We start from the raw sequence: 15,332 nt of genomic DNA on the forward strand, positions 1-15,332 counted from the left end.
TGTTTGGCTGCAGGTGTTCTAATCAGCCTGTCTGCCTTAATTGGTTCTAGCAGGTTCCTGATTACTCTAGTGCAGCTCCTGCTCTGGTCACTCAGGGAACAAAACACTACTCACCCAGTGAGTAGTATATTTGCCCTCTACCAGACTTTTGTACCCCACTGGTTTGGGTCTGTCATGTATCCCTCCCCCCTGCTCAACACCAAGGGGTTGGGCAGCTTGGAATGCCAGACAGTGCACACGTGGCAAGCCATCGGCATTGCCGTGACGGCTCCCTGCTCTGTGTTGCATATGGAACTGGAAAGGTTGGAGGGATAAGAACCACCTGGTCACCCTTGTGTTCTCCTTGTTCCGCTGCATCCATTGAAGAAGGGCATGGTCTGTCATGAGGACAAATCTGCACCCGAGCAAGTAGTAGTGCAATGCTTCCGTGACCCATTTTACGGCGAGGCACTCTCTCTCCACCACTGCATATTTTTGTTCCCTTGGAAGGAGTTTCCTACTCAGGTAGAGAATTGGGTGATCCTCCTCCCCAACCATCTGTGATAGAACGGCCCCCAACCCTACTTCCAATGCATCGGTCTGCAGGATAAATTCCTTTGTGAAATCAGGGGCTATCAGTACAGGGTTACTGCAGAGGGCAGTCCGTAGGTCTGTAAATGCTTCCTCTGCTGCGTCAGACTATCTTACCAGATCAGGTCCATGGGCTTTTACTAGGTCTGTCAGGGGGCTTGCCCTTGTGGCAAAGTAGGGGATAAATTGTAGGTAATACCCCACTACACCTAGGAATGCCCGGACTCGTTTCTTGCAACGTGGTCGGGGCCAATTTTGGATGGCCTCCAACTTGTTCACTTGGGGTTTTCCCAGACCTTTTCCCACAATTTAGCCAAGATATTTGGCCTCCGTAAACCCTGCAGCGCACTTGGCAGGGTTTGCTATAAGGCCAGCTCGCCTGAAGGTATCAAGGACTGCCTCCATCTTCTCTAGATGGGTTCCCAGTCTGGGGTATGAATGACCACATCGTCCAAGTGGGCAGCAGCATAACTGTTATGCGGGCGTAATAGCTTGTCCATGAGGCTCTGGAAAGTAGCTAGGGCCCCATGTAGTCCAAAAGGGAGGACAGTATATTGAAAAAGACCCTCTGGTGTAGAGAACACAGTCTTTTCCTTTGCATCTTCCGCAAGTGGAATCTGCCAGTACCCCTTTGTCAAGTCTAGAGTAGTCAAGTACCGGGCATTACCAAGACGGTCCACTAGCTCATCTATGCGAGGTATGGTGTACGTGTCGAACTGGAATACTTCGTTTAGTTGCCGTTGCAAAATCTTGTGGTGCCATCAGGTTTGGGCACCAGCACGATTGGGCTGGACCACTGACTGTGGGATTCTTCAATGATCCCCAACTCCAGCATTTTTTTTTACTTCTGCTTTTATTTCCTCCCTTTTGGCCGCTGGCACCTGATAGGGCCTCATTGTTATTCTGGCCCCAGGGTTCGTGACGATGTGGTAATATGTCTCGGTTGTTCCACCCGATTTTGTCGAGAACGCATCTTGATTCCGGAAGATCATCTCAGACACATCATTCTTCTGGTCTGGTGTTAAATCAGGAGACACTCTCACCTGTTTGGAAGGCTTGTTTTCCTGGGTTAGGTCTTTTTGGACAGTGGCATGCCTCAGTGTGCATGCCACGAGCGGTTCAGAAGGTTGATGTATAATCTGATTCTTGTTTCGGGGCGTCCTGGCTGCGCCACCTTGTAGGTTACATTCCCCCATGGGTTAACCCTCATAGGGTCCCTGCATTTGGACTACAGAAATCTTTCTTTCTACCGTGGGTACCACACCATCCATCCGATCTCCCTGGTTTGGAACTGTGGACTTCTGTCAGGCGATATTGTATGGTTTTACTGGCCTGCTGTGCCTTTTCCAAATGTTCCCATACAATAGGGGTTGCCCGGGCTATCCGGTCTCGCATCTGTAATTACATGTCTTTATATTTTCCCCTTCATTGGGTTCTTTCCAAATCTCTTTGGCGATATCTATATGCCACGGGGTGACCCCGATAATACTCGAGGGGAAAACCCAGTGAGGCCTGAGGTACCTCCCGGATAGCGAACATAGGTAGGGCAGTAGGGTGTCCCAATACTTCCCGCCCGACTTACCATCTTCCGTATCATAGCCGTGAAGGGTTCAGTTAAACTCTATTCTGCTAATCCATTCAGTCTGACGGATGGTAGACTGAATTCTTCAGGGTTATGTATATGGAGCAGCGTACAGAGGTCCTTCATAGCTTGGAAATAAATGGGGTTCCCTTGTTCTGTTAATATTCTCCTTTGTTAGCCCCACTCGGGCAAAGATCCCCACCAGCTCTTTGGCTATTGTTTTAGAGGCTGTGTTCCGCAGGGGGACGGCTTCTGGGTAGCGAGTAGCATAGTCGAAAACAACAAGTATATATTGGTGGCCCCGAGCCGTCTTCTCCAGGGGTCCCACTCGGTCCATGGCTATTCGCTCAAAGGGGACTTCTATGATGGGAAGGGGTACTAAAGGTGCCCTCAGATGGGGACGGGGACTGTGCAGCTGACACTCTGGGCAGGACGCACAATACCTCCGCACTTCTTCATGTACTCCGGGTCAGAAGAACCGTCATAGGTCTCGTGCCAGGGTCTTCTCTACCCCCAAATCACCCCCCAAAAGATGACTATGAGCAAGACTTAATACAGTGTTCTGGTGTTTTTGAGGCACTAGGATCTGCTGTACATTCTGTCCCTGTACTGGTGCAACCCAATATAAGCGATTCTTCTTCATTATGAAGTAGAGTCCTGTCCCTGGGTTTTCCCTTCCACAGGGACCCCATCTATTTCAGTCACTTCCTTCCTAATGTTGTCGTACCTTGGGTCTTCAGCCTGGTCCCATCCAAAATTTCCTCTCCCGGGGTTAATCTGCCCAAGATCTAGAGGCCCAGGTTCTGTTGCCTCTACTGGTTCAGAAACGCTAGGGTGGGGGCCAGACTCGGGTGCTTCTCCCTCGTGGGTAGCCTCCTTTTCAGCTGCTCGGGTTCGCCTACTTACGAGAGCGACCCTCTGGCTTTGAGTCAGTATTCGGGTTCCCAAGGCCTTAGCTGCCCTTCTTTCCCTTTTTGACTTTCTTCCGTCTGGGAATGGAAAATAAATCTGGGGATATTTCAGAAGAGTCTGAGGGTTGACAGTCTACTGTGGATGCCTCATTAACTTCAGGGTTCCCCTTTTCCTCCAATCCTCCTACTGGGAGTAAGTTTCCAAACCCTGGGAAGTCCCTCCGTATAAGCACCAGGTATGGGAGTTTAGGGACTACACCTGCTGCTACCTCAGTAGTGTTCCCCTGAATCCTGAGTTTTACTGGGATGGTGGGGTAATAACCAACTGTCCCATGGACACATGTTATCCCCGTATGCATGTCCCATGGACACATGTTATCCCCCCCAGCAGCTGACTACACTTCACGAGCTTCCCCGAGACAAGCGTGATAGCAGTCCCCGAATTAACCAGTGCCGTGGTCTCTATCCCATGTAGCTTTACTGGTTTGGTGTACATATGTGGGGTTAGTGAGACCCCCACAAGGTGGATTGGGGAGCATGTGTCTGCCCAGATCCCCAGGTTACATTGCATCAGCTCCTCAGCATTGGAACACTGTGCAGCTATATGTCCCCACTCCCCGCAGGCATAACATCTGTATGAAGCCCTAAGCATTCCCCAGCCTCTTGGTTTGGGCAATCTAACATCATGATGCTCTTCTCCCTCAGTGCTCCAACTCTTTGTGGCTTCTGGTGAGCCTTCAGCCCTTCTCTTTTTCCACCTGTGATCTCCTGGTTGCCCAGTTACCTGAGCGCTAAGGCTTGGTGCTGCTAGTTTAACCCGGGGTGCCTCTTCCTTAACTGGTCGGGTCAGCTCCCTCGCCGTCCTTTGCCTCTCTACCAGTGCGTCAACCTCATCGTAGGTGGAGGGTTCGTTCTGGCTTACCCAGGCGCGAAGGTTTGGCGGTAGTCCCCTCATGTATCGGTCGATGACCAGAACCTCTAGTATCTCTTTCGGACTCCAGGACTCTGTTCGCAACCACTTTTGTGTGAGATAGATGAGGTCATACAATTGGGACCTCGGGGTTTTGTTTTCCTCCACTCATGATACCACTGGGCCTGCACTGCGGTCATTACCCCAGATCTGGCCAGGATCTCTGCTTTCAGCTGGGGGTAGTCTGCTGCAGCCTCTTCAGGCAGATCATAGTAGGCCTGCTGGGCCTCCCCACACAGGAATGGGGCAAGGATGCCAGACCACTGATCTCGAGGCCAGGCCTCCCGTAGGGCTGTCCTCTCAAAGGCCAGAAGGTATGCCTCTACATCATCCTCCCATGTCATTTTCTGCAGCCAATGGCTGGCCCGTATGATCTGCGTCCCATCATGGCCGCAGTTCAGCTCTGAAAGGGTGTTTACCTGGTTTACCAGTTCCCGCAACATAACTCGGTCTAGAGAAGCCTGGTCCATCAGCAGGAGATTAGTCTCTTGCTGCAGCCGCACTGCCTGCTGTTGGGCAGCTGCTTGGACACGGATAGCCTCCTGCTGGGCTGCCGTAGCTTGTATCAATGCCCGTACTAAGTCATCCATTGTGGTGAAAAAAAATAAACCCTCTACTTTTTTTTTTTTAATCACCCTCTTTCTGCTGCTGCACTGTGCACACCAAATAATCCCACCCCTGACACCAGTTGTGATAAAGTTCCTCCTCTACTTTGGTGAGTCCTGCGCTTATTGGCAGATTTGGTCACCTCAGTGATCTTCCCCACAGTCTGGGTCAACTTCTCCTGTGTCTGATCTGGAGTTGGGAGGTTTGGGGGTAACCCGGGCCCACTCTCTACTCCGGGTTCCAGTGAAACTAAAAAGTGAAACTAAAAAGGAGCAGGGTTGGCTCTTTATACCAATGCTATGATTGCGTGACACCACGAGGCACTAGAGCTGACCCAACAGATACTACTAAGGGAAAAAATGCCGGCAACTGTGCTCTGAGTGTGTACACACCTACATTGGAGTGGACATGTGCAACACATCTCAAAGAACAACAGTTAGAGAAAGGTTAATAACCATTTTTTCTACCATTCCTGGAGCATGTTCTCCAAATGGTGCTTCTCAATAGTGCATGAGCTTAGGTCTTTCTGACATCTCAGATCCTAAAATTAATTGGATGGGTAGGGCGGAAAATGAATTGGCTTAAGAGTATCCCTAAAGGGCAGACTTCAGCATTCTGAGCCATTCAGGAAAAAACTGAGTTTCAGTCTGTAGGTTCCTATTCCTTTATTGTGTATATTCTTCATGAGATGGATAGTCTGGACCAAGAAGAGGATTTTCTCCTAGTATTTAAAATTGATACTGAGGCAACTTTACCTCCTCATTCCAAACCCTTATGCTTAGTTCCCTTATCATGAGTGACCATCAAGATGGTCTTTTATTCAATTGTCTCTGCCTGTAGATTAGAGGATTTGCAGTCTGTCATCTATTCTCTTTCACCACCATCTGTCTGGATGAGGTAATGTTGAAGAAAATGCCCAATGTTATTTCCAAAGTGTGTTTCCAATTTAATAGGGCTAGTCCTGCAAGGGCCCAATATATCAAAGCATAAAATTGTCACAATCATGGTATTGAAAAGCTAGTTTAGGGTATTTAAAGGTTTTTAAACCCTTGTACAGAGCCCTATATCATTCGACATAGTCCTACGGGAGTTTGGCTTTAGAAGCAAAGGGATGTAGAAAAATAATCCCTGTAACACATATTTAAAACACTCTAAAGTTTGTCCTTCTCCAGTCCAATGGAACCTTATCCGTCTTCCAGGAGTTCTCAAAGATAATCACTAATGGTTCCGAGATTGCTTCAGCTAGTTCCTTAATTTCTTAAATTCCTTAAATTCATACCCTACAATGAATTTAATCAGGCCCTGCTGACTTAATACAGCTAACTTAAATAAGGAAGTGTTATTTACTCCTTCTCATAACACAAGAACTAGGGGTCACGAATTTAATAGGTAGTAGATTTAAAACAAGCAAAAGGAATTATTTCTTCACACAGCACACAGATAACCTGTGGAACTCTTTGCCAGAGGATGTTGTGAAGGCCAAGACTATAACATGGTTCAAAAAAGAATTAGATAAATTCATGGAGGATAGGTCCATCAATGGCTATCAGCCAGGATGGGCAGGGATGGTATCTCTAGCCTCTGTTTTCCAGAAGCTGGGAATGAGTGACAGGGAATGGATCACTTGGTGATTACCTGTTCCATTCAGTATCTCTTGGGCATCTGGCAATGGACAGTAGACAGGATATTGGGCTAGATGGACATTTGGTCTGACCCAGTATGACGGTTCTTATATTCTTAAGTGAACTTTTATCTAAATATTCTTTAACCTGTTCTTTCCCTATTTTGATTTTGTTCATGTTCCCACTTTTCATAGGATTTCTTTTTGATTTTCAAGTCACTGAAGAACTCCTCATGGAGACATATTGGCCCCTTACTATTCTTCCAATTTTTCCTTCACACTGGGATAGTTTGCAGGTGTGCCTTTAATATTGTCTCATTGAGAAACTGCCAGCTCGCCTGAACTCCGTTTTCCCTTCAATTTTCTTCCTGTGGGACCTTACCTACCAGTTTTCTGAGTTTGTTAAAGTCTGCTTTTTTGAAGTCATTCTCCTTATTCTGCGGCTCTCACTGTTTTTTTCCTTTCCTTACAGTCATTAAATCTATCATATCATGATCACTTTCACCCAAATTGCTTTGCACCTTCAGATTTGCAACCAGTTCCTCCTTATTGGTCAAGCCCAGCATTCTAATTAAAAAAAGCTAACTCCTACCTGCTAGGAAGCAAGGAAGAGATTGATATTCTGTGTGTTTTTAATTCTTAGGGAGGGAAGAAACAACAAAGATAGGCACCATGCCAAAATTTAGATATAGAGAACTCCTGTGACTATTTAACACAGTTATGTTTAATCTTTCCCTCCTCCTCTTTTTCTCAACACTCTCTTCCCCCTTACTTCCCTTTAAATAAAGGAATTTAAATGTTAAAAAGCCCTTAACACATTGTTAAGGTTGCATAATTGAAAAACAAGTCAAGAAAAGCAAATAAGTTTCTGCAGCAATCTAAACTCTGCCAAGTTGCATGTATAGCATATAATGTGTTCATTTGTTTTTCTTATAAGTAATATAATCTAATATTTAAATTAACATGCTATTTATTAATAATGAAGTATTTATATTGTGGTAGGGCCTAGGAATCCCAGTCAAGATTCAGGGACCCATTATGTTAGGCCAGGTATATAATAAAACACACTTGATGTGCATTATTGTCAAGCTAACATTGTAGTGTGATCTTTGCATTAGATCCTCAGCTGGTATATATCAGTCTCTCTTGGTACAGTGGAACTGTGCTGATGTCCATTGGTTTAGCATTTGGGCCTTTAACTTTTGCAGTTCTTTTCACTTTTTATTATTTTTAATTGTGCAACTCTTAACAGTGAATTAACATAACTTTCTGCATTCAGCATATTCATAGGTTAAAAGTGTGTGTGTGTGTGTGTGTGTGTAGGTTTAAAAAGAAATGAAACATAAAAGTAAAGTGCTATGACACAGGACTGTACAGCCCTTGATGCATGTGCCCCATGGGACCTTTTAGAAGGGTTTCAGTTCCACACATTTCCAGTTCCCCCTTCCTGATCTGCTCCTAAATCTTCATAAGTAGATTTATGAACAATTCTATCTTTAGAAGAACTCCAGAAAATTAAAAAAAACAACCCTTCCTTAACAGAAAAAAACCCTCATGTTTTTTCTTTTCTTGTTAGTTCACAGAAGTTGATGATGATGACTGGGATATATCATCTGTAGAAGAAGAAAATTGTTTATTAGCAAAAGACGAGAGAGGGCAGAAGGGAACTGCAGTTCAAAAGAATAATGGATCAAGTACTGCATCAATGGTACATGCCTGGGGTGTTCCTAAGGCAAACATGCCTAAGGAGGAAGGTAATATATTCAAACATTTACAGTATTTGAGGGGAAAATTGGATTTAAGCACCTGCCATCGTTAAAGAAAAACTTAAGTGTAGTATAAAAATGTTTTAATCACAATATCTAATTACAATGGAAACTAAATAACTTTTTAAAAAGTTTTTTTGTCATCAGTATATATAAAGGATGCAAAATTTATTCTAAGATTCCAAGACTCTGAGCACCTTCAAGCTTCTGCCATTTTTTCTTTTAAATAACCTATCTGGAAAAAAAAATGTCTCCTTCCCCTCCCAAATGTGGAATTCCCCCCCTAAATTACCTGGTTTGAGAATAATATTAAATCTTTAACCTCTGGCCATTTAAGATTTATATCTTCTGACTCAGGATGAAAAGGGAGCTTTATACCACTGGAAAGGAGAGATTCTTATCTTTCCTGTGGGGGATACAAACAATTGTTTCTAGACAGTTCCAAGATACTGGACTTGAAAATTGTCATTTTTATGTGTAGAAAAGATACGTAGTTCATTTTCAGAAAGGCCTGCAGTATTAGCACTGACAGCTAGTATCATGGTCCCTACTGTAATGAGGGAAGCAGTCTTCATATATAGCTATTTATAATTTTCCTCCTGTGGGTGAAATCCTGGCCCAGTTGAAGTCAATAGGAGTTTTGTAATTGATTTCAGTGGGGCCTTATTTCACCCTGTCAGTTGGAAGGAAAATAATGCTGAATTATGATTGATTGTAATCTAGTTTTATCATCTAATTCATTTTTTTATGTATTTTGTTAACAGGATTTCATGATGCTGATACAACAAGCACATTAAAAAGCAGCTTAGTCACTGTAACTGATTGGAGTGACTCTTCAGATATATAACTGTTCAATTCAAAATGGCAAACATTTCTGTTAGATCATAATACAGAGTTAAAGACCCCGTCTAAAAGATTCTGACTCCTATTCATTTTTTTCAATTGTACATTAATAACAAGAAAGATTGTTTACAAAATGCTTGTGTCTTTTAACCTTGAACAGTTGACAAGGAGATTTACATACATGTAATTAACCCCTCAGTATTTAGAAACTTGGGGTGAAATCCTGGCCGAATTGAAGTCAATGGCAAAACTCCCACAAACTTCACTGGGGCCAGGATTTCTCCCTATTGTTTTTTTGTAAGACTGAAACCAGTTTCTAAAATAGCCCAGAAGCATTAACTAATAAACCGTTTCCTGGAGAATGTTAATTATCAGTATTTTTAAAGCCTTTTTTAAAAAAATGTAAATTTTTTTTTGTATTTTATCCTGAATTTTATATAAAAATGTGAACTTTTTAAATAAACTTTTTCTTTGTATTAAAATGTTAACATTTCCCAGCATGATTTAAAGTAAGTGTCAGAGGCTGAAAAATGGTATAGTTTACAGATTTGTTGGTGTATGCCTTGAAACTTAATACTGGGAAAGTGTTTCTTCTTTACTTTATCAGAATATGTTTTAATGTGTATTCATCTAAAACTTCAAATTATAAAAATATAGCTAGACAACTTGAATGGGAACGAGAAAGGTACAGATGTGGTATTGAACATGTATTTGTATTTTTTTGTTTTTATATTCAATAAACTTTTGCTCTTGCAGTTGCATTAATTTCCCAGGATAGCTGCCTTCATAAAAAAAAGACTTAGCTGCTTTTGAATTTAAGTAGGAATTAAACACTAAATTTAAAAAAGCTTGAATGATTAGTCCTGTATTTTTAGATGTGTCCTTTTTTTATGTAATTACAATGTAATACAAGCTACTCCTTTTCTATTATGTTGAGTTTTTAAAAACTAGAATTGTTGAGGATATATTTTATATATTTATCCTCTTTTCCCCCAAAATTGGTTCACTAAAACTCTGAGGGTCTTCAATTTTTGTTGGTGGTGGTGACTTCATCTTTGAGAATCAATACACCTGAATAAGTCAGTGGTCCCCAAACTGGGAGGCGCCACCTAAAGAGACATGGGGGAACGTTCAAGGGGGCGGAGCAGGGCCCGAGTCAGCTCCCATGGAGGGTAGGGAGGGAGCCCCTCCCTGTCCCCAGCCACTCCCTCTGCGGTGACTCCGCTACTGGCTCCAGACTCGTTCCCAGCTTTGGTTCCCTTTCCTCCATTTCCCCGTTCCCACTGGTCACAGACCAGCTCCCAGGAGGTGGCACAGACAGGGGCAAGGGGGCACGATATGAAAAGTTTGGGGACCACTGCACTAAGTAGTGAGTGATTTATCCTACACCTGGTCCTGCTGCTATTTAAGTCAATGGGAATTTTGTTATTGACTTCAGTGGCAGTAGGTTGGGGTCCATCTTCCTTGGGGTTGCACAGGAAGAAAATCAGGACAGACTTTGGCTCCACTGCTGGAATAATCATTTAAAGGCACTTGTAAATGTGCACCTAACACTGCAGATGCTTCCTTATGAGTCTGTAGTCATGTACTCTGTAATCATGTCAGTTCCATTTGCTTCAGTAGAGTTGTTAAGGAGAATAAGCCCTAACCTGAATAAAAGACTGCAGAAGTGGCCCTGATGTCAGGAAGAACATCTTAAAGGTAAGCTTAACATGAAACAAGATCATTGTGGATTTAATGTGAACCGCACAGCTGAAACTAATGCCTACCTATTTTGATATTAAAAAAAACCTTGGAAAAAAGGAAAATACAGATGGGTCCAACTGATTTAGATCAAATTTGGAATTTGGACTATGGCCATTCTGCCTGTCCAAACCTCAAGAAAAATATGGGTTTGATTTTTGAAGAAGAAACTATAATTCATTATAGGTAAGACTACATTTTAGTCACCAGTATTTTTAGTAAAAGTCATGGGCAGTAAACAAAATTTCATGGCCCGTGACCTGTCCATGACTTTTACTGTATATCCCTGACTAAAACTTGGGGGGAGGTGCAGCCTGGGGGGCACAGAAGATGCTGTGGGGGGAGGGGCGATGCAATGGCTACTCGGGGGGGAGTCATGGTCTGGAGGGTGTTGGTGGGGCTGAGACAGGCTCCCTACCAGCCTCATGGGAAGCGGTGACCCCAACTCCTAGTTTCACATGCTGCCTCCGCTCTGCCCCAAGCTCTGGTTCTGCAGCTCCCATTGTCTGGGAACCACAGCCAATGGGAGCTGCAGGGGCGGTTACTGCGGATGGAGGCAGCACGTGGAGCTAGGAGCTGAGGGAGGAAAGTTCCTGTTGCTTTTCTGGGGATCCCCCTCAGGTAAGCACCGCCCTGCAGCCCACCCCTGAACCCCCCACCCCCCNCCCCTCGCACACACCCAAACTCCTGCTGCTGGGTGGCAGGAAGGCCCAAGACTGCCCCAGCAGTGGCTGCTGCACCTGGCCAGGAGCTGCCTGAGCTGCTCAGACGGCCCTTGGGCCAGGCGCACCGTCCAGCTGCAGAAGGCATGGAATCCATGACCTCAATGACAAACATGGAGCCTTAATTATAGGGCATATGTCCCAAAGGTGTGCTGTGGTCATTCATAATCTCTTATTAGGTAAATCTGACTCATTGAATCATCATACAAATAACTGTTTGAAAATTGTCACAGTTCCAAGTGGAAAGAAAGATAATGCTGCTCACTCTCTCCCCGTTACCTGAGATCTTAAAAACGTTTGCCTAACTAATTCAAGATCATCCAGCAGGGCTGCCACGTGTCACATAATTACATGTGACATTCATGCAGTCGGCGGCCCTCTCATGCATTCCCACTGCCATCCTGGAATCTCCTGCGAAGTAGTCTACAGGCATTGGCTAAGATTTTTCCTGTAATCACTTCTAGTGTCTGCTGGAGGCCATTCTGGTGCCAAGTGGTTGCGGGAACCTAGCCAGTCTGCAGGAGGAGTAAGCAACTGGCAGAGCAAATGGCTTGCTAGCAGCTGCAGTAAGGAACAAAAGGGGACCAGAGACAAGTAGAGGGAGGGGCAGGTGGAGTAGTGGTAGACTGGAGGAGGGATGGCGGCAGGCTCAGAGGATACAAGCTGAAGTGGGGAAAAGCAGAATGGAGGAGCTTGCCCTGGCCCTCCGCCCAAATCCCCAAGATCTCAGGTGCTGTCACTCTGCCCCCCCCCCAAATTTCCTTTCAAGTTGCCTTAAACTCAAAATACCCCTCTCCCACAGTCTGCCCTGACTCCCTCCAATATATTGGTCACAGCTCTCTTCTTTAGGCTCCCTAGTCAGCCCTGGTTCCCCCAGCCCCTAAACTCTTGCTCTACCTAACTGTCTCCCTCTCTTGCTTCTGTGGCATGTGAATGATAGGCTCTTGTCTCCCCCACACCTGTTCCTCTGTTCACTGGCACCCTAAGGGAGAAAAAAGGACCTGATTTTCAGAGCTCCTGATCACTTCAGTCCCTGTTGACTTCAACTGGACTTGCAAGGTATTTAGCACTCCTGAAAATCAGGCTCTAAGTGACTGTTTCTCACTGGTGAAAAATTTCACATAGGGAGTTGCACAAAACATGACTTCTGGCTCCAAATACTAAACCTCTTTTGGAACCTGCTCCTATACTGCTGCTGTGATGTACTGCATTAGATACTGTGCATTTGATATCATACAAATCAAGTAGGTGACAAACTGTTATCTGTAAATATCCTATTTATTTTTTGTAGAAAGCAAAAACAGCAAGTGATTTACAGATATATAATTTATATATAACACCAACATAAATCTTAAAATATTATATAAGAAAATTTACATCAATATGTAAAATGCTGCAAGTTAATATTTTAAAAATTCATTGTCCTGGTGGTGATTATGCTGGTACTTATCTGGAAATCACTCTGTGAATGAACTGTACAAACTAATTTGAAAACTGGTTTTGTATCTTAGAACAGTACAATTAAACATAAGCATTTTTGTCAAAGTGCTTTGGAGGGCCTTTTGGTGATTTAAAATCTGCTGCACTATTGTGGACCTTTGTCCTAGAAGACATCACAGATGTGGCTCCATTATATGTGTACTCCATTCTGAAAGACAAAAAACTATCCATTTACAGCTCATTCTATGAACAGGTAACAATTATATGTTTGTGTGTAAAAAAAAAAAAATATATATATATACACACACACAAACTAGGGAAAAAATGTGTGCTTTCTCCCAGCAAAAAACAGACCTATTATCAATTTCACTTTGCCACCTCTCACCAGTAGAGCAGGATCAAACAAGACCAACACCTCTGTGGCTATGCATTAAAACATTTTCTTTAGGGCAGCAGAAACTCCTGCTCCCTAACTTAAATCTCATCTGTTTCCATCTAATCTGCTACCTTTCATAGCTTCCCCTCCAACATCTTCCTCTTCTTCAGTCTACCTCCCTATTAATGTGTACATCAGGGGTCAGCAGCCTTCAGCACACGGCCCATCAGGGTAATCTGATTGCAGGCTGCGAGCCATTTTCCTGATGCTGACTGTCCACAGGCACGGTGGCCCGCACATCTTCCCGCAGTTCCCATTTCCAGGAACGGCGAACTGTGGTCAGTGGGAGCTGCGGTGGGCCATGTCTGCAGTCAACATCAGGAAAATGTCTTGCAGCCCGCCAGCAGATTACCCTGATGGGCCACATGCCGAAGCTTGCCAACCCCTGGTGTACATTGTCTGACAGTCAAGCAACTTAGGGTTGTTTCAGTTATGAAGGGGCAACATGTATCTGTTCAGAATACACATATGGTATGTTGGCTATATTATGCATCTGATTACTTTTCTATCAGTTTCTGACACATGGTAGCAACTTTGTAAGTACATGCAATCTGAAACAATGGTTTTCCTGAATGTTGGTTATGAATTCTTAAAAAGAAAAACATTAACTTTAAATTCTATTATTTTCTTTTTTTCACACAATCCTTTTCAAAAGCTTGTTGTAGAATTGTTTTGGAAGCATAATTAAACTCCAGCTGTATAGCTTACCTTTCTATATGTTTAATAATCACAAATTTGCTAATATATTGATTTATTTCAATAAAATAAGTGCAATCACTTGGGTTCTGTACCTTGGGGATTTACTGTTTCCAGCTATTGAGAAGCAGAATATACTGCCACCAATTATGCAAAGTGATGCTCCAGCCCATCCAATGAATAAAGCTGCTCCTAATTCATACCTGCAGGAAAGTCATAAATATGTTAATAAATTGTTTGCTCAGGATATAGACTGAATTTAACAGTGTGTGTGAAACATACAAACAAGCTAAACAAATTAACATATTTTGCTAAATAACTTTCAGTACGTCACCGATATAATTGCAAAATGAACAACAAACTAACCACAAATACTGTTTTTCTTCTCATGTATTTTCCTTTTACTCAGTGAATGAGTGGTGATCCTAAGGCTCAGATGTGTCTCTCTGCAACATTTTTCAGCCTGCACTGCCAGCCTGAGAGCGCCTCACCCAGGTAGGTCTCTCTAGACCAGCATTGCTCAATGACCAGTCCATGGACTGGTGCCAGTCCCTGAGACCTTTGTGACACAGTTTAGGAAAGCAGCAAGTCAGTCCCTGGTATCAAAAAGGTTGAGAAACACTGCTTTAAACTACATGGGTCTGAGTAACAAGAGTTCTGCTCTACACCATAGTTGCTCATCTAAGCCCTAAGCCCAGGCTTCTCTCTGATTTCAGATGCTCTGTGCTTCTCTAGCTTTGGCCCATATATCTAGCGTAGTTTCTATCCCTCTCCTACTAATGTGGATTTGTCTCCTGCTGTGAGGAAGACTGCTGCCCTGCCTCCTATAGCAGGATGTGGCTTTCAGTGAGGTCAGGAAGAAAGGAGCTGCCAAATAGACCATCCCGGTGTGGGTCAATAGAGTGTCCATGACAACGCTAATTGACTCGAGGTGCAGCTGGACCATGATCGGAGACAGCTGGTAGGCAAGGGAGATGTTGTGGATATGATTTATCCCACATCCAGGGTGATATGCGCCTGTATCCCATGAGGGGTGTAGAACTTGAGATAAGGGGGCACGTCTGGATAGTAGGGGTTAGGGGTCTCACAGACCCTCATGTACCTAGCTATCCTGGAGCAGGATCTGGAGGAATTCAGGGAGATTGTAAAATTCAGAGAAGAAGGTCACCAGGGGAAGGACCCAGACCCTCCAGAGGCAGGGAACCTGGACCAAGGAAGAGATGATGATGACCCCAGAGAAGGCCCTTCCACCCAAGAGCCACCAAAAGGGAGGCAGAGGCTTACAAACCCCAAAACTGGGAGGAACTGACTACAGAGGTGGACTTTATCAGGGCCCAGAAGGAGGACCCAACACCGAGCCAGGCCTGTGAACAGCTCACCAAAATAAATGGAGAGGGAGTTAATCCCCATTAGGGGGGGTGGTTCG

At 44.1% G+C, this 15,332-nt stretch overlaps 2 protein-coding genes across 5 annotated transcripts in view; one reads left to right on the forward strand and one right to left on the reverse strand.

The window, feature by feature from the left end:
- The window catches only part of DZIP1 (DAZ interacting zinc finger protein 1), a 68,862-nt gene extending 59,167 nt beyond the window's left edge, over positions 1–9,695 (forward strand). For all 4 annotated transcript variants that reach the window (XM_032785010.2, XM_032785013.2, XM_032785012.2 and 1 more), the window contains 2 exons: positions 7,837–8,014; positions 8,791–9,695. In XM_032785010.2, the coding sequence (XP_032640901.1) occupies positions 7,837–8,014; positions 8,791–8,873 (261 nt within the window). In that variant the 3' untranslated portion in view covers positions 8,874–9,695. The remainder of the gene's footprint in view (positions 1–7,836; positions 8,015–8,790) is intronic.
- Positions 9,696–11,914: 2,219 nt separating this feature from the next.
- CLDN10 (claudin 10) overlaps positions 11,915–15,332 on the reverse strand; it is a 34,660-nt gene continuing 31,242 nt past the window's right edge. Inside the window, exons 4-5 of the mRNA XM_032785009.2 lie at positions 14,002–14,109; positions 11,915–12,982 (exon numbers count right to left, since the gene is read on the reverse strand). Of these exons, the coding sequence (XP_032640900.1) occupies positions 12,856–12,982; positions 14,002–14,109 (235 nt within the window). The 3' untranslated portion in view covers positions 11,915–12,855. The remainder of the gene's footprint in view (positions 12,983–14,001; positions 14,110–15,332) is intronic.

The sequence above is a fragment of the Chelonoidis abingdonii genome, chromosome 1 (assembly GCF_003597395.2).
Source record: "Chelonoidis abingdonii isolate Lonesome George chromosome 1, CheloAbing_2.0, whole genome shotgun sequence".
Taxonomy (NCBI): domain Eukaryota; kingdom Metazoa; phylum Chordata; order Testudines; family Testudinidae; genus Chelonoidis; species Chelonoidis abingdonii.